Source organism: Argentina silus (assembly GCF_951799395.1).
Source record: "Argentina silus genome assembly, chromosome: 5".
Taxonomy (NCBI): domain Eukaryota; kingdom Metazoa; phylum Chordata; class Actinopteri; order Argentiniformes; family Argentinidae; genus Argentina; species Argentina silus.
In genome coordinates, this window is record NC_139659.1 from 14905513 (window position 1) to 14933400 (window position 27888).

General features: G+C 44.0%; 1 protein-coding gene across 3 annotated transcripts; it reads right to left on the reverse strand.

Annotated features, from left to right (window-relative positions):
* Window positions 1–2790: 2790 nt before the first annotated feature.
* Window positions 2791–27866, reverse strand: hook3 (hook microtubule-tethering protein 3). 3 transcript variants are annotated; one of them, XM_083669509.1, is made up of 24 exons: window positions 27514–27866; window positions 21038–21123; window positions 20708–20780; window positions 20488–20538; window positions 20152–20284; window positions 19694–19761; window positions 19413–19475; window positions 19220–19303; window positions 18782–18844; window positions 17294–17457; window positions 15873–16013; window positions 15266–15467; window positions 14765–14875; window positions 14232–14316; window positions 13681–13747; window positions 11818–11958; window positions 11413–11500; window positions 8945–8979; window positions 8672–8754; window positions 8475–8575; window positions 7932–8036; window positions 7547–7618; window positions 7008–7144; window positions 2791–4984 (listed from the first exon to the last, which is right to left on the reverse strand). In XM_083669509.1, exons 1-24 carry the CDS (start codon window positions 27568–27570, stop codon window positions 4969–4971), a joined length of 2226 nt encoding a protein of 741 aa, XP_083525635.1. In that variant the 5' UTR covers window positions 27571–27866; the 3' UTR covers window positions 2791–4968. The 3 variants fall into 3 exon arrangements, with proteins under 3 accessions (XP_083525635.1, XP_083525636.1, XP_083525637.1); XM_083669510.1 differs by lacking the exon at window positions 18782–18844; XM_083669511.1 differs by lacking the exon at window positions 18782–18844 and having other exon boundaries at window positions 2791–7144.
* Between the last annotated feature and the right edge of the window lie 22 nt (window positions 27867–27888).

Below are 27888 nucleotides of genomic sequence, written 5' to 3' on the forward strand. Positions count from 1 at the left end.
CCAGGGTATGTGCCATGCTAACTAACCAAGGAAACTCACACATGAGGGGGGGGTGGGGGGGGGGGGTCAATGAACGCTTTGTGTTGTCATCAGCCGAAGCCTGTTTGAAATGAAAATTTAAAATGTCATAATGCTTGTATTGTCAGCCAATCACTGAGTCATGAAGAAATAATAACGATCCTTTCATTAGGAAATGACACCCCTCATTTGCCCTGAGTTTTCTGTGGAATGTTATCCCTAATTACTCAGCAGTCTCTGTATGAATCCACATTTGAAATACTTCAGCTTAATATCTGATATGCTGTAAGCTATTTTGTAGATGTTGTTGTACATGACTGTTACACACTCTACAGCCTGGTTTCACTGATCCTGGCCACGACCACTCCTGGACCGAAGTGCTCTTTTAATCAAGACTAATTCGATGTAATAACTTGAGTATGTAATAAAAACAGATGTCAGTTAAGTAAGAAAGCACATGAAAGGAAAAACGATGCTATTTCAACAACTGAGAGAAAGAGGAAATGGATCGGGCACACACTAAGGAAATCTCAAAACACCATAACCAAAGTGGAACCCACAGGGCAAAAGGAAGGTGGGCCGCCCAAAGAAGACATGGAGGAGGACGAAAGACGAGGTGAAGAAGAAGGCAGGAACCACCTGAAATGGGTGCTGTGGTAACTTCACCTGTTACTGGTGATACAATTTGCCAATACAACTGTGTTTGGACTTGTGTCCGTTTTGCGCCGGCTGAAAAAGAGCCCTACAGCTTTACATATACTTGAACCGAATCCACAGAGGAATACAAACATGTTTGTACTGACACTGGAATGTCACATTCAGGGTGGGGCTGTCATGAAAGAGGACGTTCCCGGAGGCTGGGGTTAGAATAGTCCCAGGCCACAGATACGGAGAGATGCCTGCGCTGCCTCAGCCTGCTTTCAGCCCCAGTTCATTTCCCAGAGCCCCCCGGGGAGCCGACCGAGGCACTCCTCACCACTCCCCGAGCGAACCGGAGATTCTCAGAGTCAAGAGTCAAGACAGGGACGCAACGGCTGTTATGCTAGTAAGGAGAAACCTCCACACACTGTATGGAACTGTAGGCCTTATCAAGATGGGAACCAGATGAAGTACAACTCTCCCAGCTCAGATCTTTAAGAATGAGAATATGAAAACAGGGAGAGGGAGACCAAGAACTTGTTTTTTTCTCTTAAAATACTCAAGGAGGAGAGTATGATAAAAATGTGAGGTGAAAAAAGTCATGTTCTCACAGATGATGGCCTAACACTGTGGTGGCATTACTCAGTATTAACAGTTTGTTGAACATCACTGTACATTACATCACGGAGCGTTGAATCCACAATGACTTGAATAAACGGTCAAAAACAATTATGAGAGGGGGTTTGATGAACATTGGCTCCTATAGTCACAGGATTCACCTCGCTAGTCTTGAAGTGGCTTCCTCTCGTCGTCTCCTTTACTTTATCCACACTCTGGTATGAAAGTACAGAATAGAGGAAACCATATGGAATGAACGCTAACCAGGAATTTGCTTTCACCTGTCCTGTTCTTTCAGTTCCGTGTAGACTAAAGAAAGGAAACAAGAAGAAGTACCCTTGGGTTGATGGACCTCGCTGCCTCACCTCACACAGACCAAATTGCATTCCTGTGCCAATGATGTTCCAGTGTCAGCAGCAACATCACCCTACATCCCTCTGCTGTCTTATCTGGGAAGATAAGCAAGGTAGGCAATGGTTGATCCTTGGATAGGGGACCAAAACAGACTGCTGGAAGTGCTGTTGGAGGACCAGAAGGTAGAGACTAGAAAGTGGTGCTAACAATGTTTAGGTTATGGGTTTGATTCCTGCTGGGACCATATATACTGGAAAATGTATGCGCTCACTGCAATGTAAGTCACTTTGGATAGAAGTGTCAGCCAAATGGCATATATATATATTATTATATAGAAGGTGGCACTCCTGCCTCTGGTCTAGGGGACCCTCAGGTCAGTGAATGAGGCACTATCTTTCAGACAAGGCCATCTTTTGGATGAGACGTTTAACCAAGGTCCCGACTGCTAAGTTGTTATAAGATCCCATGGCACTTATCACAAGAGTAGGCATGTTAACACACTTAGTGCCAAGGGTGAATAACGTTGCCCAAATTGCCAACATTCTAGAGCACCAAGGGTGACTTTATTCCTCCAAAATTATGATGCTTCATTTTATAGCCAAAAGTCTTGTTGCTAGGTCAATACCACATAAAGCACTTGGCACTCTAGGTGGTGAGTGTTCCAGAATTCTTTGGCAGTTAGTGAGTTAACGCCGGTGTCCTGGCTAAATTGCCAATCTGGCCCTCATTCCATCATCGCCACGTAATTATCCCCTGCAACTCTTCCCCAGGTCGTCGCTACAAATGAGAATGTTCTCAAGCCAACTTACCTGGTAAAATAAAGGTTCAAAATAAATGAAAGAGGACAGAGTATTTTATAGCCTATTTCCTGCTGGCGTCTAAAAAAAGCTCCATTGGACTGACTATACAACCAGCTACTCTAAAACCTACCAATATGGACGCTTCATATCCCTACTTCTGAAGTCCTACACAAAATCCACCATTATTATCAGCGGTATCGCCATGTCAACACCATAGGCCTACATTCAAATCCATCTATATTTAACTGGTGCAAAGCTGCCGATTGTAACATGTGGTTATGCTCTGAATGTCTAACATGTTTTTACTAAACTGCTAGGGAATTGTAGGAAAAATTAATGTACACACAGAGAAACGGGCGGATTGAGTTTTATACAAGCTTTATTTACAACTTGATTACCAACTGTACATTTTTGCAGCAGAGGAAGCACATATTTATCAACAGGTTTTAAATGGACAGGTACTATGAAATCCAACTCAATCATGTCTTTTTTTCTCTCTTAAATGACCAGAAACTTCCTCAACTGTTTCTCACATACAGTATGTACATATTGTATACAAGCAATATAAAACTTGGCAAAATGGAAAGGTTATTTGCTACTTCAGTTAATGTAAAATAAAAGTCTTCCTATGAATAAAAAATACAGCAACCATAAAACCTGGTGATATATTTACTGGCTTCACAGCCTTTGTTATTTTTTTTATTTATTTATTTTTTATCTTGAGAGTTTTTTATTGTCCCAAATAGGAGACAAACAGGTAGGAGAAAATCCACTTGAATGGACGGTAGTGAAAGACCAGTTTTCATTGCTTCAGAGCTCGGCTGTCACGATTAACGGCGAGTGGTTTTTGAAACTAGCTCTTAGTTCATGAGACATGCAAAATCCACACAGACAGTTCAGACAATTCGTCTCATCTTGCCCCACGTATCACCACATGTACGGAGACTAGTCTCTCACACGAGTGAAGAGTCATAAAAAGTTCATCAATTGCATAATATGGACATATCTTGTTATAATGTGAAAACTTTAACACAGAAGGAGTGTGAGGCCAGTAGCTCTACACGATGCCCCTAAGCTCTCTTCTTCACGCTTCTTTTACACCAACACTTGAGGTAAAAGCACTTTTTATTAACATGTTCATGATAACATGAGTGTAAGATCCATGTTGACACGCTGCTTGTTCATAGGTGCCTACACAGGACTTGTGTATCTCACTATGTAAAGCTCTAGGTGCTTTTTTTCCTTTTAATTTTTTTTTAAAAACTTTTAAAAGCACTGGGACAACTTTTAAATCAAGGCTCCTGTTGTTGTTGTTGTTTTGTTATTTTAAAAGGTTAGAGACAAGTTATCCAGTCTAGTTTAATACAACAGGAATGAAATGCATCTGTCAATACTGCATGTGTAAATAAAAACAGAAATAAATATCTACTCATCAAGGCATGGCTACATCCTCAGACCGCTTCCCCCACAACGCCGCCATTTTGAGATCAACAATTTGTTTGGAGGTTTTAAAATAAGGACACAAGAAGCAATAAACACTCAAACCAGAGTGATCATAAAATATTGTAAAGTTAAAAAGAGAGAGAATAATAGATATGATAATGGGGAACTTTATAACAATTTTGATATGAGGAAAATAATTAAATAAATGTAAAAAAATAAAATAAAACATGGGACATGCAGTCCTCCATGTTGTGGTCTTGCCTCAGCTAACAAAGCCATGAGACAGAGGTGAAATACCTTAAAAAACACTTATTCAGACTAGGTTTACATGAAGCCTGTATTGCTAGCCGTTTCATCGTTGTCATCGTCAAAGCCTACAGACACCAATCGTAACACTGCCCTCCATGTCATCCTCTCCTTACACCATCATCTCTCTGACCAACAGAGCACAAAGCCAAAAGGATCTTTAAGCCGTAGAGTGTGTGTGTGAGTACGGTACCAGTCAAAGGTTTGGACACACCTTGCCAAGAGTGTGCAAAGCTGTCATCAAAGCAAAAGGTGGCTACTTTGAAGAACCTAAAATATAAAACATATTCTGGTTTGTTTAACACTTTTTTGTTTACTACATAATTCCATATGTGTTCCTTCATAGTTTTTGATGTCTTCAATATTAATCTACAATGTAGAAAATAATAAAAAGAAAGAAAAACCATTGAATGAGAAGGTGTGTCCAAACTTTTGACTGGGGAGATATATATATATCTATATCTATATCCCCTGCTCCTTGCATTCCCTAGATGGTTGCTGTGACTTGGACTGTGCCATGGTGTCGCAGAGGTTTAGAAGCATAAGCAAGCATGTCCGTGAGAGGAAGGAGGGAAGGAGGGAGGGGGGAGGGGGAGGGCAGGTTAGGATGGCCCTCAGAGGGGCGTGTCAGCTCGTGCCACCTGCGGGGTTCTCTTGCCCCCTTCCCAGCAGGCACTACCATGTGTAGGGGGGGGGTTAGTGTTGGTGATGGGTTATTTGCAGGCTCAACTCAAGAAAAGTCATGCAAAACGGCACATCATGCAGCAGTGCGTCAGCCCCCTGCCGGCGGTCATGCAATCACATCGCTGTGGAGGAAGAGAGAGAGAGAGGGGACACAACAAACCAGTCAGAAATATCATGAATCATGAGTCAAAATAACCTGGAAGAGTGAATCGCTCTAAGACTTGGGTTAGTAGTGAAGGCTTTGGTTCTGATTGTTAGGAGAATAGGATCAAAAACAATGATTCTTAGACAAACATGATTGACATTGAAGGGTTCAAAGTGATACATAAAAATGAATAGTGTAGCAAGTCAGGGGAATTGGCTCGAGGGGAGTTGGGTTGCCTTAGGATCGCGACAAATATTGCTCTTTACAGGACAGTATCATTAAGGAAAGACTGCTTAAAATCATCTTATTTCCCTACCCAAATTAGAAACATCACCTTTAAAACAGACCCTGATGTACCGAACCCTTTACCTTGTCATTGACAGAACAGATATTGAGATTGTGTGAAAAATAATTTGTGATCAAGTGTCCGCCTTTCTACTGTAGGTCTACATCATGACATATGGTAAAGGAGATCATAACAAGCGGTAAAATAGTGGTCAAGTCCTGCACCGTCCATCTATAGCCGATCTATGGCTAGTCTGCTCATAGATCACTCACTGAATGCAGTGGAGGCTTGTGGAAGTAGAACTCGGAGGACGGGCTCATTGTGATGCATGGAACGGAATTAGGAATGATGTCAAACATGTATCTGTCATTCCATTCCATGCATCACAGTGAGCCTGTCCCCCGATTTCTACCTCCACCAGCCTTCACTGACTGGATGACACTAGGTCAGCCAATGTGCGGGTGTAGTGTGTGTAGGACGTCAAGAGACTAGAGTGAGGGTATGGTGTGTTTGTTAGGTAGCCTTGGTTAGTTGATCATGTCCCCTTTGAGTGTGACAGCATGGAATCCTACGCCATCAGAGACAGAAGGCATAGCGAATTGAATGAGATCGATTGAGAAACGGGCCAGACGTTGGAAATATGCCACCGCATTTCCAATGATGCAAAAACATATTACAACCCTGAACTAAGTGATCAGGAGAAGCCCGAAAAGGTTAATTTTCAAATGTCAGAAAAACGTCAAATGTCAGTAAAACGCCTCAGCAGGGCTACAACACAACACCACAAGAGACGCTGACTTGATCAAAACGAACACTGGCTGATATGAGGTTCCCTTCACAGGAAATACTAAAATGTAATAAATACGAACGCTTCTGCCTGTCTGGAACAGTCTGCAGTTTAAGTTAAAAAAGGGGGTAAAATCTCAACACTGACCACAGAGGACCTTGTCTAAGACATCCTGAACACTTTTCTAGAACATCTTCTCTTCTAAAATCTACAGTAAGACACTGGTAACAAGCAGGGTCATACACTAGGCTAGAGGTGTCTCTATGTAACTAACCCATGAGACATCCAGCAACAGGTAACTAGGGACAGTAACACCAACAAACTGAACACACACGACTTGACACATACAAGACACAGACCTTTTCTACAGAACGTCCCTGTACTTACTAGTACAGAAGTCTCTGTATTTCCTACCATATCACTTCTATACAACCACAGAGGCCCTGACATACGCACCTCACTCCAGAAGACGAGGTTATTAACTTAAGCAGCAGATCAAGATATGAAAAATAATCGCATAAGGATTGTTTTTCAACACATCCGCTGTTATGATCGCATCCTTACTCACATCCCTTGTGAGGTTTCACCAAGCAAACCCGAAAAACAATTGAAGAGTATTCCTGACAAAAAGTGGCGGTAGAGATTGAACGTTAGCATAGGTAACAGAAGTAACAGAGATGTGCATATATATCCAGCAGCGGGAGCGGGTGTTTCCGAGCCGGACTTGGGACAAGAGGAGCATTGGAGGAGACATAGCCTGTAGATGGGAGGGGTTTGGCTGTCCCGAGGTGCTCCTGTGGCCAGTTTCTGGGTGATTGCTTTGTTTGTTTGATTGGCCGTTTGTTAGGGTGACGCTGGTGGACACTTGGAGGGTTGAGGGGTCAGGGTCAGGGGTCAAGGGTCGGGTCGGTGGATTGCCGTGTCTACCTGGCGGTGGCAGGCTGGACGTGTCCCGGGTAGGAGCGGCGCGTGCTGGTGGCCTGTCTCTGGCGGGCCAGGAAGGATTGTCCCGAGCCCGTGCTGGCCAGACGGTCCTCTGCCGCCTTCTTCTGAATGGCCATCCCCTGGAGGAACACACAGTGGTCCAGGAGGACAGTCATTCACAATGTCAGGCAATGACACACACTGATTAGTGTCACTATCATGACCTTTTCCAAAGCTCCATAGTGTTTTCACCTCAAAACATGTTGAACATAGTAGCCCACAAAGATGATGGCAAATAGCATGCTATGTTCTTAAATAAAAAAATGGGGTACTGAAAATAATCCCAGAAATAAAGTGAGCCGCAATCACACTTAAAGGTCTAATAACCAATGCATTACACACACTGAAGCCAGTACCACAACTACACCTCAGTCACATAGAAAATCCTACAGCGCCCTCTAGTGTTCAAACTGACTAAGCCAGCAGAATGAACATTTGAACATTGTTGTCATGTGCTGTTAAAGAATGTTAGGCCACTTTACCATGTTGTACCATGCAGACACAATCAGTTTCTCCTCCTGGTCTCTCTGAATCTTCGTCTTGTCATACTCTTTCTGCGGAGAGCGGACACAGACACAATACAATTCATAAAAGTTAATTTTAAAAACAAGAAGACGGGTTGACTAAAGCAAATCTATGTATGGCTAGTTTCCCTGACCCAGATTAAGCCCAGTCTTGGACTGAGGACCATATTTAATGGAGAACCTTCATATCAATTGGGTTCTAGTCCTGGAGTATACTTAATCTGGGTCAGGGAAGCCGACCCCCTTTAGCTGCATTGGTATTGTGACAGAGAAATTAAAAAGATGCAACATTAGGTATTTCTACGGTATTACGACAGCACCACATGTGCACCCCAGTTCCGACCTCCAGAGAATGGAACATCCTCTCCCGCTCCTGCAGCTGGTTCTTCAGGGCCTGGACCTCTGGCGCTGAGCCCTGGTTCTGTTTGGGGTCCAGGGTCCGAATCACCTGGAGAGACAGAACCAGTTAAACACACACACCACAACACTGAGGAGGAATAGCCAGAACTGTTATTTAACAGTTTTAAAACTCTCTCTCTAATTTTACATGGAGTGTGTTGTGACATTGCATAAAATGCACTTTAAACTTATGTTGGCAGAAAGAAATCTGTGTTTTTTAGGTTTTGTTTTCAATCCGGACAGCTGGATTGTAGTAGCACAGAAACACAATTCACAGCCACAATATCATTCCTTCATCATATTTAAGAGTTATTTTTCACTATGAAAAACATATTCTTCAATGCATAGTCAGAGTCTAGCAGAAATGCATTGCACAAATAGAAATCAAAACTTCCTTGAACAGGCTTTAAACGGTGCATATAAACGGTTCATAATAGACTAGGAGGATTAGTTAAATATAAATCAGAAGTTATGGTCAGATCCTTACACTCTTGGCCTTCTCCAGGTACTTCTTATATCTCTCCTCCATTTGTTTCATGTCCTCGTCTTTCTTTTTTAAAGCCTCTTCCAAGTCTTCCACTCTTTGGGCTGAAATGACAAGAAGAAGGATGAACATGGGGCTTGTTTTGTACATAGACTTTCACAATTCCCGTGAAGTTTACATTAAAAGGCTCTTTGACTCACAGCTCGTGCTGTACTTTGGCTCCAAGTCCTCGATGTAAGCACTTTTCTTCTGGAGTTCGTTGTTTACTTCTCGCATTTTGTCCCTTATGGTTCCCAAAATAAAAGTGATAGACAGGGAGAGTCAAAACATCGGTCTGAGCGCCACTTTTCTTTAAATGTGCTTTATTATGGTTGACTGATTCCACAAACGAAACCGTGATAAACGGATTTGAGTCTTAAGTTCTACAAAATCAAAAACATGTCTAGGCTAACGTCTCGAAACAGAGTACTTACATGTGCTCGTCATATTTCTTCTTCAGAATGAGGGACTAAAAAAAGACAAAACCAAAAAGGATGATTAGATTCTGTTATAAACCAAATCATAACAAAGCAACATTCTAGTGTGTGAATGGCTTCTGTCAGATGAATACTACAGACTACTGATTAAAGCATGGCCAACTGGAGGAAACTACACAATGCCTGACAGTTATTAAGCATTTTATAACAAAGCCAAATATACTAACTATATATATATATACAATTTTTTTTTTTTTTTTTTTTAAATCATCCATCAAAGATATATTGATATAAATATAGTTGGTTGTGTCCAATAGGTCCATGTGCTTCCTTGTACCATCCAACAGAGGGCATTGCAACGCACAGTGTCTCAAATTCATGTGATAGTCCATTGATTCAACATACACTCACCGAACACTTTATTAGGAACACTATGCTAATACTGGGTAAGGCCTCCCTTTGCTCTCAAAACAGCCTCAATTCTTCATGGCATTGATTCCACAAGATGTTGGAAACATTCCTTTGAGATTCTGGTCCATGATGACATGATTGCATTCTTGCAGATTTTTCAGGTGCACTTTCAAGCTGTGAATCTCCCCGTTCTACCACATCTCAAAGGTGTTCTATTGGATTCAGATCCGGTGACTGGGAAGGCCACTGAAGAACACTGAACTCATTGTCATGTTCATGAAACGAGTTTGAGACGACTTTTGCTTTGTGACATGGTGCATTATCGTGTTGGAAGTAGCCATTAGAAGATGGGTAAATTGTGGCCATGAAGGGATGCACATGGTCAGCAACAATACTCAAATAGGCTGTGGCATTCAATGATTGATTGGTATTAACGGGCCCAAAGTGTGCCAAGAAAACATTCCCCACACCATGAGAAGGTGTACAGGTGTTCCTAATAAAGTGTTAAGTGAGTGTATAAGGATCAAAGATCGCAGATTAAATATTCAATTGGAAGAATTAATTAAAACTCTTAAACATAATACACATCCGACTGTATGGCTTGGTTTTGTGTGTCGATATAATCATAAGTGGATTGAACGATTTTCCGGATTTGATTTCCGTGAAGAAAATGAAAGCTATGAAATCATTGTATACACACTATTATATATACACTGGAGCTTCTACTAAAGTACTTTTCTTCTAATTCTTAATAAGCCATGCATGGAGCAATTATATGCCGGGCAAGTTGGAAACAAAGCATCTATAGAGACTCGACTTGCACTCGGATTTGAATCTAGGCCATCCGCATGCAACGATGGTGAATTGCTGCCTCTAGCATCTAAGAGGGAACAATTGTGTTTAGAACCGGTTCCCAAAAACCTTATTAGAAACATTCTCAACACATGACAGTAATTGCAAATAGAAACTAAACTCTAGCGAGTGTGTCAGACTAGGGATTGATCTCCAAGCCATACTTACAATCGCCTGAAGGGAGGGAAGCAGAAATTAAAAAGAAAATAGAGGTGATTGACAAGACAAAACCAGCAACCCACAGAAAGAGAAAGAACGAGAGAGAGAGAAAGAGAGAGAGAGAGAGAGAGAGAAAGAGAGAGAGAGAGAGAGAAAGAGAGGTGTTTCTGATTGGCTAGTCATGCAGGGAAGAGACACAGGACAAGGGACGGCTGTGTTACATCATCATACACTCCTGGTGATGTCGTCGACGAGAGGAGCCCACCAGGAGAGCACTAGGCAAATGGCCTGTTACTTCTTAACGGGAGAGGGAGGAAAGCCACTGCCAGTGCTAAAACATGAGTGACGCCACACAAAACACAGGACACACACAAAACACAGAGACCACGACGAGTCCAAAACACAAGGCAGTGTTAGAGTATGTTAGTAAGACATGACACAAAAAAAAAAACATGCATTCTATGAACTACTGGTCAGCGGAAGTGAGACTGACTAAGATATTAGTTTCAACAAAGTCTCACTCCAACTCTATTGAGAAAAGGGAAGGGTCTTCAGCAAGGAACTCAAGCAAGGGACTAACACAACATACACAGGGCTATTAGACCTATGAGATTACATGGGTGTAGGATTCCAACACTGCGTTTAGTAGAAGACTTCACAGCATAGGCAATGAACTGGCAGATGGCGGCTAAATAAGCACTTCATTATGGGCTTAATATTAACTTGAGATCCGCACATGTAACTGACTTTGAAATTGACATGCAAATCTCTTGACTGACCGAAATGCATACATTTACGCGAAATCCAAAATATTTGTGGTGATCGACCTCAGGTCCACTTGGAGCCAGACAGTGTTAGCATTGTGGGCTAAAGACGAGGCATCACCTCAGGGGGCAAACAAAAGTCTCGAGGTGTCAGACAGTTACACGGAACAACCTCCGTTACACGTTCTCAAGTTAGGATTGGGCCCTTTGTTAATAGTGTTATGCTATGCAGAGAGGGAGAGTGTTAAACTGATCTGAGAACAGTAGGTTGGTACTCACGTCATCTGCTTTAGAACCCTGCTCCTGAAGACTCTTCTGGAGCTCCTCCACCTGACTCTGACCCTCGATCAGCCTTTGGTTCACCAGTCTGACAGACAGATACAGAAAGACACGAATCATTAATTAAAATCAGTCTCTGGTTCCCTAATCTGACAGACGGAGACATGAACCATAAACGAGCCGACATCTCATTAACGGACAACCTTTGATAGACTGTGCTTGATTGGACAGAGATCACTGTTAGCCAACTGTTTCAAGTCCTATGGAGATATGGATAGTGTGTAGTGAGCAGTGTGTATTGAGTGTAATACACACATCATCAGTGTGTAGTGCATAGTGTGTAGTATGCAGTATACAGTGAGCAGTGAGTAGTAAGCCGTGTGTAGTGTGTGTGTGTATGTGTACCTGTTCTCTGTCTCCAGCTCGTTCTTCCTGCTGTTGGCGTCCTCCAGCAGACTCTGCAGCAGAGCGATCTTCTCGTTGTCTGAGCCCTCCTGGGCCAGCTTCAGCATCTTGTTCTCATGCTGCAGTCTGATCAAACGCTCTCTGGAGACAGGAGGACGACCAACAGCAGGTTAGCAATTAGCGACATTGACCTTCCATAAATATATAGGATAAAACCAGATCTCTTAGCATCTTGTTCGTATTACGTAAGTCTCATCAGAAGCAACCTAGTACCAAATAAGGGACCGACAATATGTTAGCATCTCATACAGCAATATGGAGTCAGGGGAGGCAGAAATCAGAGATAGGGATCATTGTAATGCATAGAATGGAATATACCTGTGCACCTGCACCAGTGACCTTCTCCAATGACATTTGCACTCTCTCACACACACACACACACACACACACACACACGCATACTATTACATACATACTACTGCTACTACTCACAGTACTTTTGATGTTGTGTTTCTGATGCTAAACACTTATGCTATTGTTTTATTATTATTATTATTATTATTATTATCATTATTACTTGTTGCACTGTTAAGGAGCTAGCTTTCCCTAAGCATTTCACTGCACGTGATTGATTTGGCCAGAAACTCTGTTCTCAATAGTCTCTATAAGGCTACATCAGCTGGGAACACGCAGACAGCGATGACTCATCACAAACACGGAACACTATTCACCAGGAGTAAACACAGACTCTAGTGCTGTGTTGTCCCAGGAGAAGAGTAACAGACAAGTGTGAAGGACTTTCAAAAGCTTCTCTAGTGGCGCTGTGTTAGTAGTAGTATCGAGTGTTCAGTGTTAGGGTCGTAAAACTTAAAACAGCTTTTCCAGTGGAGAAGTGTTTAGTAGAGTTTAATGTAAACAGGGGTGGAGGTCTTTAAACAGCTTTTCCTAACCCCAGCCGGAGGCCTGGTTAAGTGCTTCCAGAGAACAGACAGACAGACACAGTGCCTCTGGCTAAGGCTAGCTAGCCATACCTGCTGCAGCAGGGAAATACCAGCACTGTTACAAAGCAATTGGGAACAGTCAGGGCCTAGGGCTGATGTAACCCGAGCATCTGGAGCCGGAACATTACGTAACGTAAATCTTCCCTCCACACAGCTGGACTGCTTATGTGCTTTAGATTGCCTTTTTCCAAAGCAAGGCAGAGCAACACAACATAAATGGGCTCGAGGCTATATGGCTGTGTGGAGGGGCAGAGTTGAATGTCAAACAGAGGAAGCAGGCCGGCCAGAGAGGAAAGAGAAGCTAATTGGTTTAGTGCAGGGGAGGTTGGTGGAGGAGGCCAGGACGGGCTCATTGTAATGCAAGGAGGATGAGGAATGAGGAACGGTATCAAACACACGTCCTCCGATTTCTGCCTCCACCAGCTTCCCCTGGTTTAGTGTAAAAATGTTTTGAAGTCATCTTATAACAGCCTTGAGAAGTCTGTGTAAACACTAAACAATAAGCAAACCCCTCTGCGATGTGATGTGTTTTTCCACAAACAATTGTAAACGGCAAAATCCTACAAACGCTATCGGTATCAAACGCGAGTGGAAACGGCGCAAGATTAATCTATGAAACGTTTGGAAAGTATGATAACAAGTGTCGATGTGGAAAATGAATGATAAAAAAATAGATTAAAAAAAATCTAGGTTGTGTTCCAACATATTGCAGCATTCCTCTCACAAACAAACCACGTGACAGTGCTGGATCAAAGTAAACATTGTGTGGAGCATTACGAGGTATGAAATATGCATGACTCCCTGACAGGAGGGTCATGTGTTCTCCGCTCTATGGAATGTCTGGGGGACGCAAAGGTCCTACCGAATCTCTGGGGTGACGATCTCGGAGGCCAGCGAATCAGAGCCCTCATTGCCGAGTGGATGAAGGCCTGGAGAGACAGAAAGTTATTATCAGAGGCAGAGACTCATTCCACAGGCAAGCAGGCGGCTGAATGTTAAACAACTCTGTCAGAGACACCGCTGCAACAAGTGAAAACAAGCAAACAGAACAGCCCTACGGTGGCAGAAACATGTTTTCTGAAACGCCAGAGAGGTCTTTCTCTCAGCACTGATGAACCTGATTTTAAGTTGATCTCTGGTAGATAGTCACTTGTAAAAAAATAAAATAAATAAATAAAAATAAAAAACTAGGCTGGAGCATCTAAGCTTAGCCCCATTATCCTCAGTAATGTGCAGTAAGCTCAGTAATGGACTACGACATGGGAAGGCAACTGTTTCTCATTCATGGAGAAGTGTGATCAAGAAGAAGATTGACTTGACTTCATTTGACTTGATACATGGCCTGTTAAGGGGACTTTGATGGTAAGCATACATGGTACGCAGGGATAGGACGTGACAGGAAAGGAGCATCACCTGCTGTAAGCTGTCCCTCCTGGGCCTGAACACAACGTAGCTCCTCAATGGTCTCCTTTAGAGAGTCCCTCTCCGTCCTCATACGCTAGAGAAAGAAAGATGGGGAAGAAGGAGAGACAACGAGAGAGAGAGAGAGAAAAAAAAGAGAATGAGCCCCATATTACATAAAAATACATCACATGGCTCAATCTCATAAAAACAGAGCCAAGGAACAGGTATGTTGCTATAACTGTCTCTGCAGGAAACAGCTGGATCAATACCCGAGATCAAATCTCTCTGTAAAACATTTATTTTGTGACAGACAAGGACAAACCAACATGATTCCAAACACACACACACACACTGATATCTCTGCAAATAACAGCTCAGCATAATCTACAGTACATCACTTGATTTGCTTCCTGTTTTAGTTTCTATCTCTGCATCCCCGACACGTTCATGAGAGCTGTTATAACAGGCTGAGAATGGAGAGACAACGCACCGCCACATTAAAGTACACTCATGGAGGACAGACAGAAACATTTAGCACCCACATCTTTTTCTTTTTGGAGCGAGTCCACTTTCTCCTTGAGCCGTTTGTACTCAAACTCCATCTTGTCAGCCTTTTTAGACTCCTCAGACAGTCTGTTCTGGAGCTCAACCACCTGTGGAGAGCAGAACTGCCAGTGAGAAACTCAAAAACTGCGGTGCGTGTATGTGATGTGCCAAATACACTGCCAACAATATTGTTGTTGTGGATCAAAGCCAAAGGGTGACTGCATTAGAAGTAGGCTGCTCGTTCAACCTTTACATGGACTAAAGTTTTCTACACACAACCGTTAAAATACCAGTCCCTGGTAACACATATTAGTGGCCTTGGCTTCAGGCTTAGCTGTGTGGTGAAGACGGTGCTGCTTGTTTCCTTCAATGTAATGCTTTACTGTACACCCAAATACAGTATTTGTGTGTGTGTGTGTGTGTGTGTGTGTAATTGTGTGTGTGTGTGTGTGTAATTGTGTGTGTGTGTGTGTGTGTGTGTGTGTGCCCATTCGTACCTGTCTCTTGTATGTCTCCAGCTGACCTCGGGCTGTGTTGGCCTTCCTCAGCTCCTCCTCCAGGCTGACGGTGTTCTGCATGTACACTGTGTTCTTCTCCTCCAGCAGCTTCACCTGTCTCCTCAGGTCTCCCAGGTCCTCCAGTTTCTTCTTGTAGGAATCCACCATGCCCTCCAGCTTGGACACCTTGTCAGAGGAGTGTCTGCCACACCGGACACACAAGCTCAGGTTAGGATTTGGTTCACTGTGGGGTAACTATCAGTAACATGGGTGCTAGCCAGATCTGGGTTGAGTAGTATTGTTCTTTTTGATACTTTAAGAGGCCGATTTCCCTGGACCCTGGTTAAGGATTCAAAAGTACTTTCAACGGAGATTCCCCATATGGTATTTAGTCTATGGCTAGGCTTGGTGGCCATGGGTCTGGGGAACTTGCCGAATATGTGCTTGAAAAGCCCAAAAAGTGAAAAACCCACCAACCAAGCATGTCAAATAAGCTAAATCAAGCTTGATTTCAAGTATTTGTAAGAAAACCAATGCTAATTTGACCCCTGGTGTTGCTAATAACCCTGGTAAATCCCAACAACGGCATATTGTTTGTGGTTCTGACCTGAGCACATCCATCTCGTCCTTCAGCGACTGGGCCTCGTCAGCCAAGGAGGTCAGCTCCTCGTTCTGCCCCCTCAGCTCCACAAGCTCCTTCTCCAGCTCCTCACAGCGGATCCGGTAGTCGTCCTTCGCTGCCTCCAACCTGCAACGCCACAGACAGACACACGGACACTTCAGAGGGACAGAGTCCAAGGTCAAAGCTTCTAAAGCTTGAATGTAATGCTGCAATCAAGTGCTCTTCGGGCATGGCGAGATATAGCAAAGGATTGGTTGATTCTGAGGTAGCGCTGAGTGAGAACCTGAGTTGCCCATTTGGAAATGTCCGAGTTTCCAATTTCTGCTGAGCACTTGAATGCGGCATTGTAGAAGATTTGTGCTGACCTTTCCTTCCAAAGTTAGGTTCAAGCAAGGACACCGTGTTTAGATGGTGTAGTCCCAGGGGGTACGAAATAGGTATTAGCCTATATACAATGTTGCCAAGAGAGTGGCAAAATATGGATGAATGGAGTGCCTAGCCCTAGTCCCACCAGGTCCCAGTGGAAGTGGCCAACAAAAATCATGGGTGAGCCCAAGTGAGACCCTCAAGCCCCAGACACTAGTGAGATACCTTAGTCCCTAGACCAGAGTGAGATCCCTAGGTAGGCCCCAGTAAGCATGCTTTACCTGCATGAGGGGGTACCAGGTGAGGGGATGGGGGCACAGGGGCGCAGAGTGGAGGGGAGGGGCTGGCACTCCCAGCTCAACAGGGACACCTCTGAGACAGAGAGCCTGTTGTGAGGTAGGGTTAAATGGGCCTGGTGGTTAGTGGTCTATTCTGTTCTGTTCGACTCTGGCCCTCGTCCAAGGCAAAGGGAGGCCATTCATTCATTCACTCACAATTAAAGGCCTGTAAGGGTGTATTTATAGGGCTTAATCTGTATGGAGAGCAAAAAAGGCTTTTGTGGACAGCCCCAGTGGCCGAGGGGCGGGGAAGATCAATAGCTTTCTAACGCAATCAATCTCTCAGGGTGAGTAATGGTGCCTCTTTAGCAGGGATCCGCTACAGCTCACTCACAGCCTTACCCCTATGGTGCTGGTAGGACGGTATCTAAACACACTGGGACCGCATGTGACTACTGTAAAGGAGGCAGAACCAGTCATGCGTGACTGTAACTGCCCTATAACCAATGTGGAATGCGGAGAGTGGAGTGGTATGATTTCCCCTGCAGAATCACAAGCTTCATCTCATTCATGGTCGGTGCGAGACTACAGGTTGAGGTGAGGTCTGAGAATCAGCTACACTGCTAACCCCCCCCCCCCCAGCCCGCCACACTGATACACCCCGCCTGTACAGTGAGTGTACGGTAGATTTACATCTGTAAATCTAGGCATAAGGAGGATGCCTCCATAACCCCCTACACCCCCCCCCCCCCAGGGCCTCACCTGAAGGTCTCCTCCTGGAGCTGCTCCAGCTGGGTCTGCAGCTGCAGGTGCCTGCGCCCCGCCGGGCTGTTCAGGTCCTCGATGGAGTCCGACTGGTTGAGTCGCTCCATGAGGATCTGGTTCTCGGCCAATAAGCTGCCCTTCTCCTCCTGCAGCGCCGCCACCTGGGGGTGGGAGAAGAGTGGAGGAGAGGGGGGTGGAGGATGGGAGTGGTGAATTTTGGTGGTGTTTTTCAATGGACTGGTTGTGTAGGGGTATCTTTTTGACAAACCAGGGGAGGACAACATCAACAATGTATACAATATCTGCTATGAGACTAGAATGTTTTAAAGATATCGCCTAATAATAATCAATATATGGAAGTGCAACTATTTTAAACACATTTCCCTCAACACACTTTTCTTTTCTATATATTATCTATATATTTAAATTAATTTTAAATCAGGAAATAAAGGCAAGCACACAAACCAAACAATAAAATGCAAACCCAACAAACTCTTACAGTGCCAACGGGGCATCATGCAGTTTATGTGGCTTTATCAATGTGATGGGCGGGGTCAAATTCCACACAAAAGCAAAGCAGCAGTGGTGTTTTTTTTATTTTTTAAGACAGTCATGGTGGTAAAATAGGACTGTATGACTCTTCTCGAAGACAAGCAGTGATAAGCTCAAGTGAAATGTTTCCCAGCATATACCCAGCTGAAGCAAGCTAACACACAGCATCCTGTAGATACCACTGCTATATAGATATCACTGCTTCTGCCACATGAGGATTGTTTCACAGGTAAACTAAGGTGAAACTTCTTCAATAGGTCCCTTTCTGTTTCCACAAAAGTTGACGAATTCGTGGCTCTCTGAAGTCAGAGGGCTATTGACGTATAACTGGATAGACCAGCCCATTGAGGGGGTTCGCTGGTAGACTAACTCCCCTGTGGTGATCTGTTAACAAAGACCCAGTTTGTCATCTTACATCATTCCTTCATGACAGACTAATCGGCAACAGCTTCATTCAGTGGAGGCAATGACCCTCCAACGACCTCTGTGGTCATCAGCTCCTGTGGACCGTTCAATGACCACCTGTGGTCATCAACAAGGCTAATTGCTATTTGGCCAAGCAACAAGATTCAAGAATGAATGACATTTCTCCTGAACTCTTGGTGGTAGAGTGAGAAAACTGCAGAGATGAGAGAGTTGCTAAGACCCCAAGCCAAGCATGTCCTGCCGTTGCCATGGGAGCACTTGGTGACACACAGGTGGGGTTAACATGGGGGGAGGGGGGGGGGGCGCATTAGTCTGGGGTGTGGTGACACACAGCACTGAGTTTGACAGGACAGCTGATGCGCACGCACACACACACACACAATTAAAGGGGGAGAGGCTGGATTTCAAAAAGAGATGCTGTTAAAAGCCAACTGAAAACCCAGGGCTTTTCACACGCCAAAAACACCAAGGATTGAGAGAAAATGATATAAAAAAAGGCGAATTTACCCTCTCCTCTAGTTCAATATACTCTAACCTCAGTCTATCTCGCTCCTCTTGAACATGGAACGCCTTCAAAGCAAGGCACAGAGTATGAAGTTTCAGTCAAGGGTAAGGAGAAAAGAGGTAAATGAAATAGAAAAGAAAGCATTTATCTGTAAAACAATGCATAGTTGAAGCAACCTTGGTTGTGGCAGGGCCTAAATTAAATGGGGGGGGGGGGGGGGGGGGGGGGTCTAACCATCTTTTTTTCTTTCAAATTATTTATTGATTGATCTTACCGTCTTTAGAGGGAACTGTCAACATGGGCATAAGGCTGTTTAAACCATTGCACTGGGCATATACATTTAACAAATCATTTCATACAAGTGGGTAGTCATTTTGAACTTGGGCCATCATACATTCTACCTCAGCCCTGTTCCGAGACAGAACAGATCAAAGGCATACCTGCATATCCAGCTCGTGACATCTCTGGGCGATCTCTTCTTTAGTGGACAAAGCGTCGTTGAGCTCCTCCACTGTCTTTTTGAGCTGAAAGGACGAATAAATAATATTGTTATAAGAATGTGGGCCCCATTGGGCCATATTGGGCCCCATTGGGCCGTATTGGGCCAAAATGCACAAAGAGAGAACTTCTTACCTGTCTATCAAGGTCGACAAACGACTCATTTCCCCCCATAACTGGAGACTCTTTGCTCATCAGCTACAACACAGGGAGCACACAGTAGTAGTGAATAATGAGTAAAAGAAATGTAAAGCATTATTGTATGTAATCATTTATTAATTCACAGGTCGGACATAGGGCTGGTGGGGGCCACCAGTTGCCCATTCCTGATGTATTAGAAGTTGAGGACAGGAAAAACATTGTCCAATATAAACCATGGAAACTTCTATGACACTTCAATCTACATAAAGTCCTACCTCTTGAATGGCTGTCATGACAACGTGTTGCACAGATTCCTCCATCATCATTATGGTCTGGATGTACTCTAGAGGGACAAAGAAAGACTGCTAATGACAAATGTCAAAGTTCGTATTCCACTCAAAAACCCTCAACGGAATGTTAAAGGAACTTGACAATGAATGACCGAATGGGATTAAACCGTGAACCTTAGAACCGCAGCACGCGAGAGCATTCATACTCATTAACCAAACTCAATACATCGTCACGGTCAAGGCCGGGATGGATCAATGAGATTACACAGTACGAGTGCACAAAAAACAACAACAACAACCTTGAGCTCGCCTAGTCTCACTCGGTCAGACTTACAGACTTACAGCTACAGTGAGCTGTGTAGGGAGTCTACAGATACAGCGGATGTTGACTACACAGAATAACACCAAACCGATCCCGAGAGGATGAACAAAACGGTCCGCACCTTGTTTCTGCTCACAGTTAACGGCACATCCTAGGATGAGCTGCAGCATCCGACCCAGCTCGGCCGCGTCAGAGTGTTCCCCGATCATGTTGAGGTCTGGGAGAGTGAAGTCATTGATCTGCTGGCCCAGAATCTAGATAGGAAATACAACACAAGTCTGTGCTTTACAGCTGTCACACAGGATTCACACAGGAGGTAACCCACATCACATTCTCTTACACTGTATTGTAGCTTTGTTTTTGTTTACATTCAATTGTTTTATTCAATTCAACACATGGCCAGTTACTGTACTACATGTCCATGCAGCCAGATATTGCCTAAAACTAATTCTCTTACCTCATGGTTGTAATCCAAAATGCCTTTCAAGATTTTCTTTAAGTTGCTGATCTGAAAAGGGAGAGGGACATGTGAGAGGACAACTATGGAAGGTGACATCTAATAACACAGACGTGAGATCAGAAAACAGGAATTCTACAGTACCTACGACAAAGAGCAAATAGCAACATCAAACGCTGAGGTATCCGAGTCCTCTGAGCCAGATGGAAATGGTCAATACCTTTAGTCTCCAGTTATCCCCCACGTCAGGCTTAATCCTGCTGATCCAGCTGTCACTGAAATACACAATATCTCTGGAAAAAAAGAGGTATGGGAATCAATAAGACAAAAAACAAGTAAGGTAGGCTAATTCCTCCGATGATGCTGGTATGAAAGGGAATGATCCAGGTGAGGTCAGGTCAGGTACAGTGTATAGCCAACAGCGTAAGGGAAACAAAGTTGGGACTGCCACTCCAAAGGTTGGTTTGGACGGGTTCAGATCTGATAAACTCATGGGGCAGTGAGTTTCAGATCATTCTTAACTTCGTCTCGATCTCTGAGACACACTTACATTTTCTGCAGGGCTTGGGCCATCACCATCCCGCCCGTGAGATCTTCCACCGTTTTGCATGGTGCTTCCACTCCAAATGTTTGAATCTGAAGAGAGGAAATGTAATTTAGAATAGCAACATCCACCCCTTCTATCTCCAAAAAGCATTGTTTGAGGTGAAAAGTTACTGGGTCATCGTGACACCATAATCCATCAACCATTTAGGCCTCCAACCTCTTTCCCTGTTCACTCCTCACATAAAACTGGGCTATAGCCTTGGTATCAGGCACAGAAAATGAGAAAATAAAAGTAGGCTATTTGTTTGAGCCTCAAGGCTACTCTGACATAAGGCAATCATTTGCAGAAAATGAGTAGGATAATAGAAGACTTTGGGATGACATTTAAAATATTCTAATTAATTAGGTACATTGTCCTCCATTGGTTTTTGGTTAAAACATTGTAATATTAGCAGATTTTGGCAGTGAATACATAAACAACAAACAAACCCCAAAAGGTCTTGTCCGTAGACTTCTGACAAGGTGAGACAACAAGTATGGAATGTTGGAATTTGAATGTACTATCCCTTTAATAGATTTCCACTGGCCCCCAGATGAACCAGAAATGTTGTCCTCCTAAACACCCCCATGCTGCCATCACCCAGACATCACGTGGCCTTGTTTCCCCCACATCCTTCAGTGGCTCAATGCAGTGTGTCGTGTCAACACAGCTGTTGGTCTACTCGGCTCTCTCCCTCTGCTTTTCCCCCTCACTCCTTCTTTCCTTCTCTCACTTTCTCCCTCTCTGCCTTTCCCACCCTATTTTTCCCTCTCTCTCTCTCCTTTCTTCCCTGTCTGCCTCACTCTCTTTTCCATTCTCTTCCTCCCTCAATTCCTCCCTCCTTCCTTCCATCTTTCTGCCCCCTCTCTCCCTCTCTCTCTGGTAGCAGCCTGGTCTGACAGGCTTTCCATCAAAGTGACAGACAATTATTTCCTTCTCTTTCTGTCCATCTCTAAGCATCAGACACACGCTCAAGGAACAGAGGAATGTTGGAATGTGACAGAAGAGAGACTCTGCCTTACGGTGTGCGGCTGTGGCCTGTCTGTCTGATAGTGTGATAATGGGCCCTGCCTTCCACTGTGTGATCCAAGTAAATAAACACAACAGGCTTAAACACTCAACACAGTAGGGGTGTCCCAAGGCATGGGGGGGGGGGGGGCATTACACATCACATACAAATTGTTGAATTGGCATATTGAATTGGTCCATGTAGACTGAGGGTGAAATGAATATCTAAAAAAACAGACCTAGCCTACAGTACGCAGATCTCATCAACAAGGACATAGGCCTATGACTTGCATGTCTAAGTATTGCAAAATGACCACCACATGGAACAGTACATGATGAACCTCAGATTGCTTTCAAATCCCTGGAGTCAAATAACATAGCGACAGCGTCATGCTAGAGTTATCTGGAACAGGATCATTAGTGTGTAGCCTCTGTCCTCGGCCTAGGCTGGGACACGACAGCCAGGTGTACCCAACAGCAGGGAGAAAGGGAGGTCACCTGTCACTGTCCCATAGAGAGAGACAGATGGTGTTGCTACCGCTTTCCACCGCTTTCCTATAGAGCCTCTGTCTCTGTGTCTCTGACCCAGCTGTTCCCCAGTGAACAAGGACACTCTCACCAAATGAGGCGTTTGCTACCAAACGGGGTTCATGTTTTCAAAGGGACACTAAACCCCTTTGTCAGTGAGCAGCACCTCACACCAAACGTGGCAGAGCCCGGTTGGTGCATCTCCACAGCTCCAGGTCATGAAGGAATACTCCAGTCTACTGTCAAGTCAACACAGAAGCAGACTGTAAAGGACGCTTTGGCTATAGGGTTTGATCTAGATACAGGCCTAAACAAGATGATGATTACATCAGACTGTCTTTTTTTTTTTTTAAATGAAAGGCTCTGACAGTCCCTATACAGCTGTTCCACCCACAGGAGCAGGAGCAGGCTCAGGACGGTCTGTCCATCGGCCATGTTTTGCCACATCGGAGCAATGCTAAAGCCAGCCAGCCAGCCAGCCAGCCAGCCCACCCAGCCCACCCAGCCCAGCACTGGGCACACTGCCAGGGAGGGCTGGAGCCATAACATTGTAGGCTGTTACGTAACCTCAATTACTAGGGAAGAGGTTCACCTCAGCCTGTACACTTTACTTCCAGCCCAAGTCCACAGAAGAGAGGTCTTTGTTGTGCTGCGTGACTGCAGTAGGGAAGTGGGAGAAGGAGGTAGGGAGGGGAGGGTGAGCACCACAGAGTAGCAGGAACTAGGGATGCACCGACTGATCAGCCGATTTCGCTTTAAAAAGTATTTTATTGATTATTGGCATGTTCATTAACGGAGGAATAATTTCTTAATTTGTAATAATAATAATAATAATAATAAGGTGTAGAGCATTAAGTCGTCTTCACCATATATGCCCTGGGCATTTAAAGCAGGGGAAAGGATCAGATTACGACAAGTCGTTGGTGGTTCAACTTCTCACTGTTACGTCATGCAGAGGGGACGCTCCTCTGTGGTGGGAGAGTAGAAAATGACCATCCCCATTGCCCAAGCTGGTTTCACAGTAGAGTCCTCCATGAAAACAAGACATTTCAGGAGAACAAAGCAAGTCATAGGCCTAGCCTACCCTAGCCAGATTGCCTCTGTCATCTACAGAATTACAGGAACAGCCTACAATGTCAAAGGATGGAGAGGTCAGTGAGGATATATGAAAATATGAGGATTCTCACTAGAAGAACACAACAATTAACCTCAACATAAGGCATGGGTGAGCCACAGATAAATCATATCAGTCTGTGAAAACTATAAGCCCAAGCCATTTCCCTGTGCCCAGCGTGGTTTTTACTATCGAAATCTGACAATGCTATTAAAACTGCAGGTATGTAAGCGATGAGGGCTACACTGTCAACTGCATTACAGTTGCTTGGCTGGTCCTGAAAGCGGTCATGGCCCCCAGACGGGTGAGTTCTCCCTGCCTCATGACACTCCCCAACCAGTGTTTCGTCTGCTCCATTTCACTTGAGCTACAAGACGGTGGGAAGGCATCTAGAAAATATAGGCCAAGTCATCGTCTGTTAGCTTCACTGCGGCACACAGCTAGCCACTTAGCGCTGGGCTTCTGCTCTGGGCTTGGGAACGAGGCGAAGCTGACAGCGACGCTGGCTATCTTCTTGCACTGGATGGGAATTAGCCTAGACTACTAATCAGTTCCAAGCAGAGACATGTAATTGCAAATAGGTTGCAATTGGCTGGGGACCTGGAGTAAACGGTATGACTCTCTTCAGGCATGACTTCAGGTCATTTTCATGCTGGCCACAGAGAAGGCCTACCCAAGGTGTAACGTGACTGTACTACTTGACAGCATTTCTTGTGTCTCAAACAGGCTCTGCAATGAGTTTGATTCGTTCCCCTGACCCCCAAGGCGCTTTTTCCCCTCAGGGTCATGGCCTCCCCTCAACTTTCTTAATAGGAATATTTCAATTTCTTAGGAGAACATAGGCTAATCTATTTGACTGACCGGGTGTGTGGTTGTAGTTTCTGGAGTCAGGCCGTTCCCTAATCCTTATCAATCAGTAGAGAGTCATCATGGCCATTACCCATGCGTCAACTCATCTCTCACAGCAGCTTATGAAATAAGTGTGTGGGATAGGGCTGGTGATGAATGAAGGAGGAACTCAAATGAACTCTCCCCCCCCCCCCCAGATCATTTAATATTTTTCATAAGTAAGCAGAAAAAGTCCAATTATGACACAGGCCAAATTTATAGAGTTAAAGCAGCTCATGGTCTGTAATACGTTTAGGTAATAAGATAAACAGCCACTTATAATTCTTGGGTATAGATTATGCTAACTAGGCCTAATAGCCTAACTATTGTGTTTTGTACAAAGAACTCAAGTGGAAAAGGGCTCGGCTGTGTCCGCCAGCACGGCTCTGCCTATATGGAACCATTGCATGTTGACTGCCAGGCTTTAAATTTAGCCCTCACATGCTGGTTCGGAAACCCTACCCTGTGACTCTAAACTCTACTGGCAGAGTGAGCCAGGGACACTCGGAGTGCTCAAATCATTCATCAGCCAAAACCACGAGTTCCTTAGAAACAGAAAGGTCCACTATGAGAAACATGCTACGGTTCAAGGTCCAGCAGTCTTCTTATGACAATAGGCCTACAGGCTACTCTGATTAAATCCTAATTAAATCTGGTAATATAAATCTGCTAATTGTGTTTGAGTTCTTGTGTAACAAAGCCTCCATGGCCCCTATGATTCTGCAGGCCTATTCAAAATACTGTAGGCCCGTAGGTGGAATCCGTTTTTAAAAAAAAGCACTGATCCGTTCTTCCACTTCAGCAGCTTCCAATTTCCGTCTTTCTGAGCTGTTTTTGGGTTACATTAGGCCCGTGTCATGAACACTTGTGTTGCTTACTATTCTATATATTGTGAATTAAATTGTATGAAATAGCCTACTCCTCTTCCTCATCCAAATGAGCCACTCTTGGAAGTCAGGCAGAGATCCCAATGTCATCCATAATGAGAGAAAGATCAAAAGAGGAAATCCACTCCCACACAAACACTTCAGAATGTGAGGAAACAGATGGGAGCGGACACAATCCCACTCAGAGGAAAATATAATCAAAATAAACACTGCGCAGCCCATTTAGAAAGGCAATAGTACAGAGCCTTGTTAATATGAAGTGAATGTGTATTGCCTAGTCTGCTTGTTCCATATGTTACAACCTAGTTAAAGAGAACGGGAGAGGCTGTGTTGTAGAAAAGCCTAATGAAGGGTTCAGAGGTCTGACTCAATGTTGTTGTGTCCTTTCTAAAACAATGACAAGTTAATTTCAGAGAGTGAACTAAAGCTTTGTACAAGCCTTGGAGGAGCCAAGACTTTCTAAGGTTCAGTGCAGGCAGCCGCCTAAGCAACATATGCTTGCTAATTGGTAAAAGCACAGCTCTCCAGTTGGCTGTCACAGATTCAGTGTTTTAGCAACACTGCTAACAGCTATGTGAGGAATGTGAGCCAACCACATTATTTCCAGGGAGAGGAGCAGCCATTCAGTCTTCGCGCAGAGCTCTGCAGTTAGGCTAAGGCTAATCTCGTCAATATGAATGCTTTGAGCTTCTGTGGCTACCTTTGAACCAGTGACATGATAGCTGAGGACTGCAGTGACTGGATAATGCTTTTCAACTTCACACTACAATTGTACAATGAGATCTCCCCCGATGCTGATGAGTTGAGGTTTAATGGAGTGGACAGGCTAATCATTTGGGAAGGTATCAAAACCAAAAGATCAGCCCAATCACAGAGACTGATAAACTCTCTCACATGATGACTCAGAAGATGTGTCAGAGGAAGATGATTGGGTGGGTTTCCTTGCAATTTTAACTTGACTCATACTTGACTCAAAACAAATCTCTGGCTGGCACACAGGCTGCTGGGCCTAAAACTGTCTTTGTCCATAAAGCAGTTGAAGAAGGACTGTGGTCCATTAGGTTACTCTGTTCTATATATAAGTTAGTCACCAGCAGCAGTCCATGGGAGAATTTAGTGCACTATATTTAATGTATCCATTTCCATTTGTTGACACAGAGGCAGCTACTGTACTATTGACAATGTCCCATAGGGGTGCCCTTCAATGTCTCTGCAATGTTGTTGTAATGGAGTCCATCCCTGTCAGGCACACCATTTTAATCACAGCAATAGGTATATTTACCAGAGGGGTATGTCACAAAGCAGAATCAGTGAGTCAGCTAGCTTTCTTAAATATTATGAACGTTTTATTTCCGAGAAATATCATTGTATCATCGAGTGACTGACTCACTTTCTTGATAAACCAGAAAAACAAGAGCCAGGCTTTACTCTGATTGGTTATCATACTAGCTGACTGCTTAGTAATTCACATCTCATCTTAGGGTTAGATCAGTTGATTGTGTAATACTAGGTCTATGCCAACTAAGCAGGGTCTTCTCCTTCAGGCCAAGTCCTAATTCTATGGGTGGACTATACCTACTATGATAATAATATCATCATCATAGCTTGTGATAAGGCCTATCTTTCCCCAATGTCAACTATTATCAACAAAAGCCTCTACGAACAAAAACTAAGAACACTTCTTAACACATCACTGCTAGTGGCCCAATCACTCGTCGGTGAACCGTTGAAACAAGAAACAACACACATGACATGTTATACCTTGTGAAATTCTTGCTTTTGCCCTTAAAAAGCAAGAATTGTAGCGTTAGGTATAAGTAGTGACACCTAATGATGACATGTCATAAATGTCAAGATGCTTGCTAACCAACTTGTCTAGATAGCGAGCTCATTATAGATCCACGCTAGTACCACAGCTAAATGTCCTCTCATTGACAGTAACATCATAGCTTATATCGAAATGTGAACCGTTGCTTTCTCGAGAACACATAGCTACGGTAGTATCTCATACGCACCCATGTCAAGAGGCTCTCGCACAGTTCAACTCGGTCCACAGAATCCGAAGTACTCATCGTAGTTGAATTAATCCACGATGATAGCTCTTCTTGATCCCAAAAGGGCTAGCTAGCCAGCTAAGCTAGTAACGGAGATGAATTCAACCAGACGTCTGATGATACACTCGATTATCAAAACGAGGAATTAAGCTAGCTACCATTAGCTATGTGGGAAGCTGGCTAGCAAATCGATTTCTGACAGGACAGATACGGTCCCACCCGCTCCGTATTCACGCATATAAATATATACAGCGTCGAAGGTAAATGTTATTTTATCATAAACAGAGACGTCGAGACACACACAACCACCGGTCTATCCCCTTCTGTCTGCCAAGC

Coding starts and splice junctions, on each gene's coding strand:
- hook3 (XM_083669509.1), bottom strand. CDS start 27,570: ATGAGTACTTCGGATTCTGTGGACCGAGTTGAACTGTGCGAGAGCCTC. Junction 15,468..15,872: donor GACGAGATGGATGTGCTCAG/GTCAGAACCACA, acceptor CCGGTGTGGCAG/ACACTCCTCTGACAAGGTGT. Junction 7,145..7,546: donor TGTCTGCATGGTACAACATG/GTAAAGTGGCCT, acceptor GTGTTCCTCCAG/GGGATGGCCATTCAGAAGAA.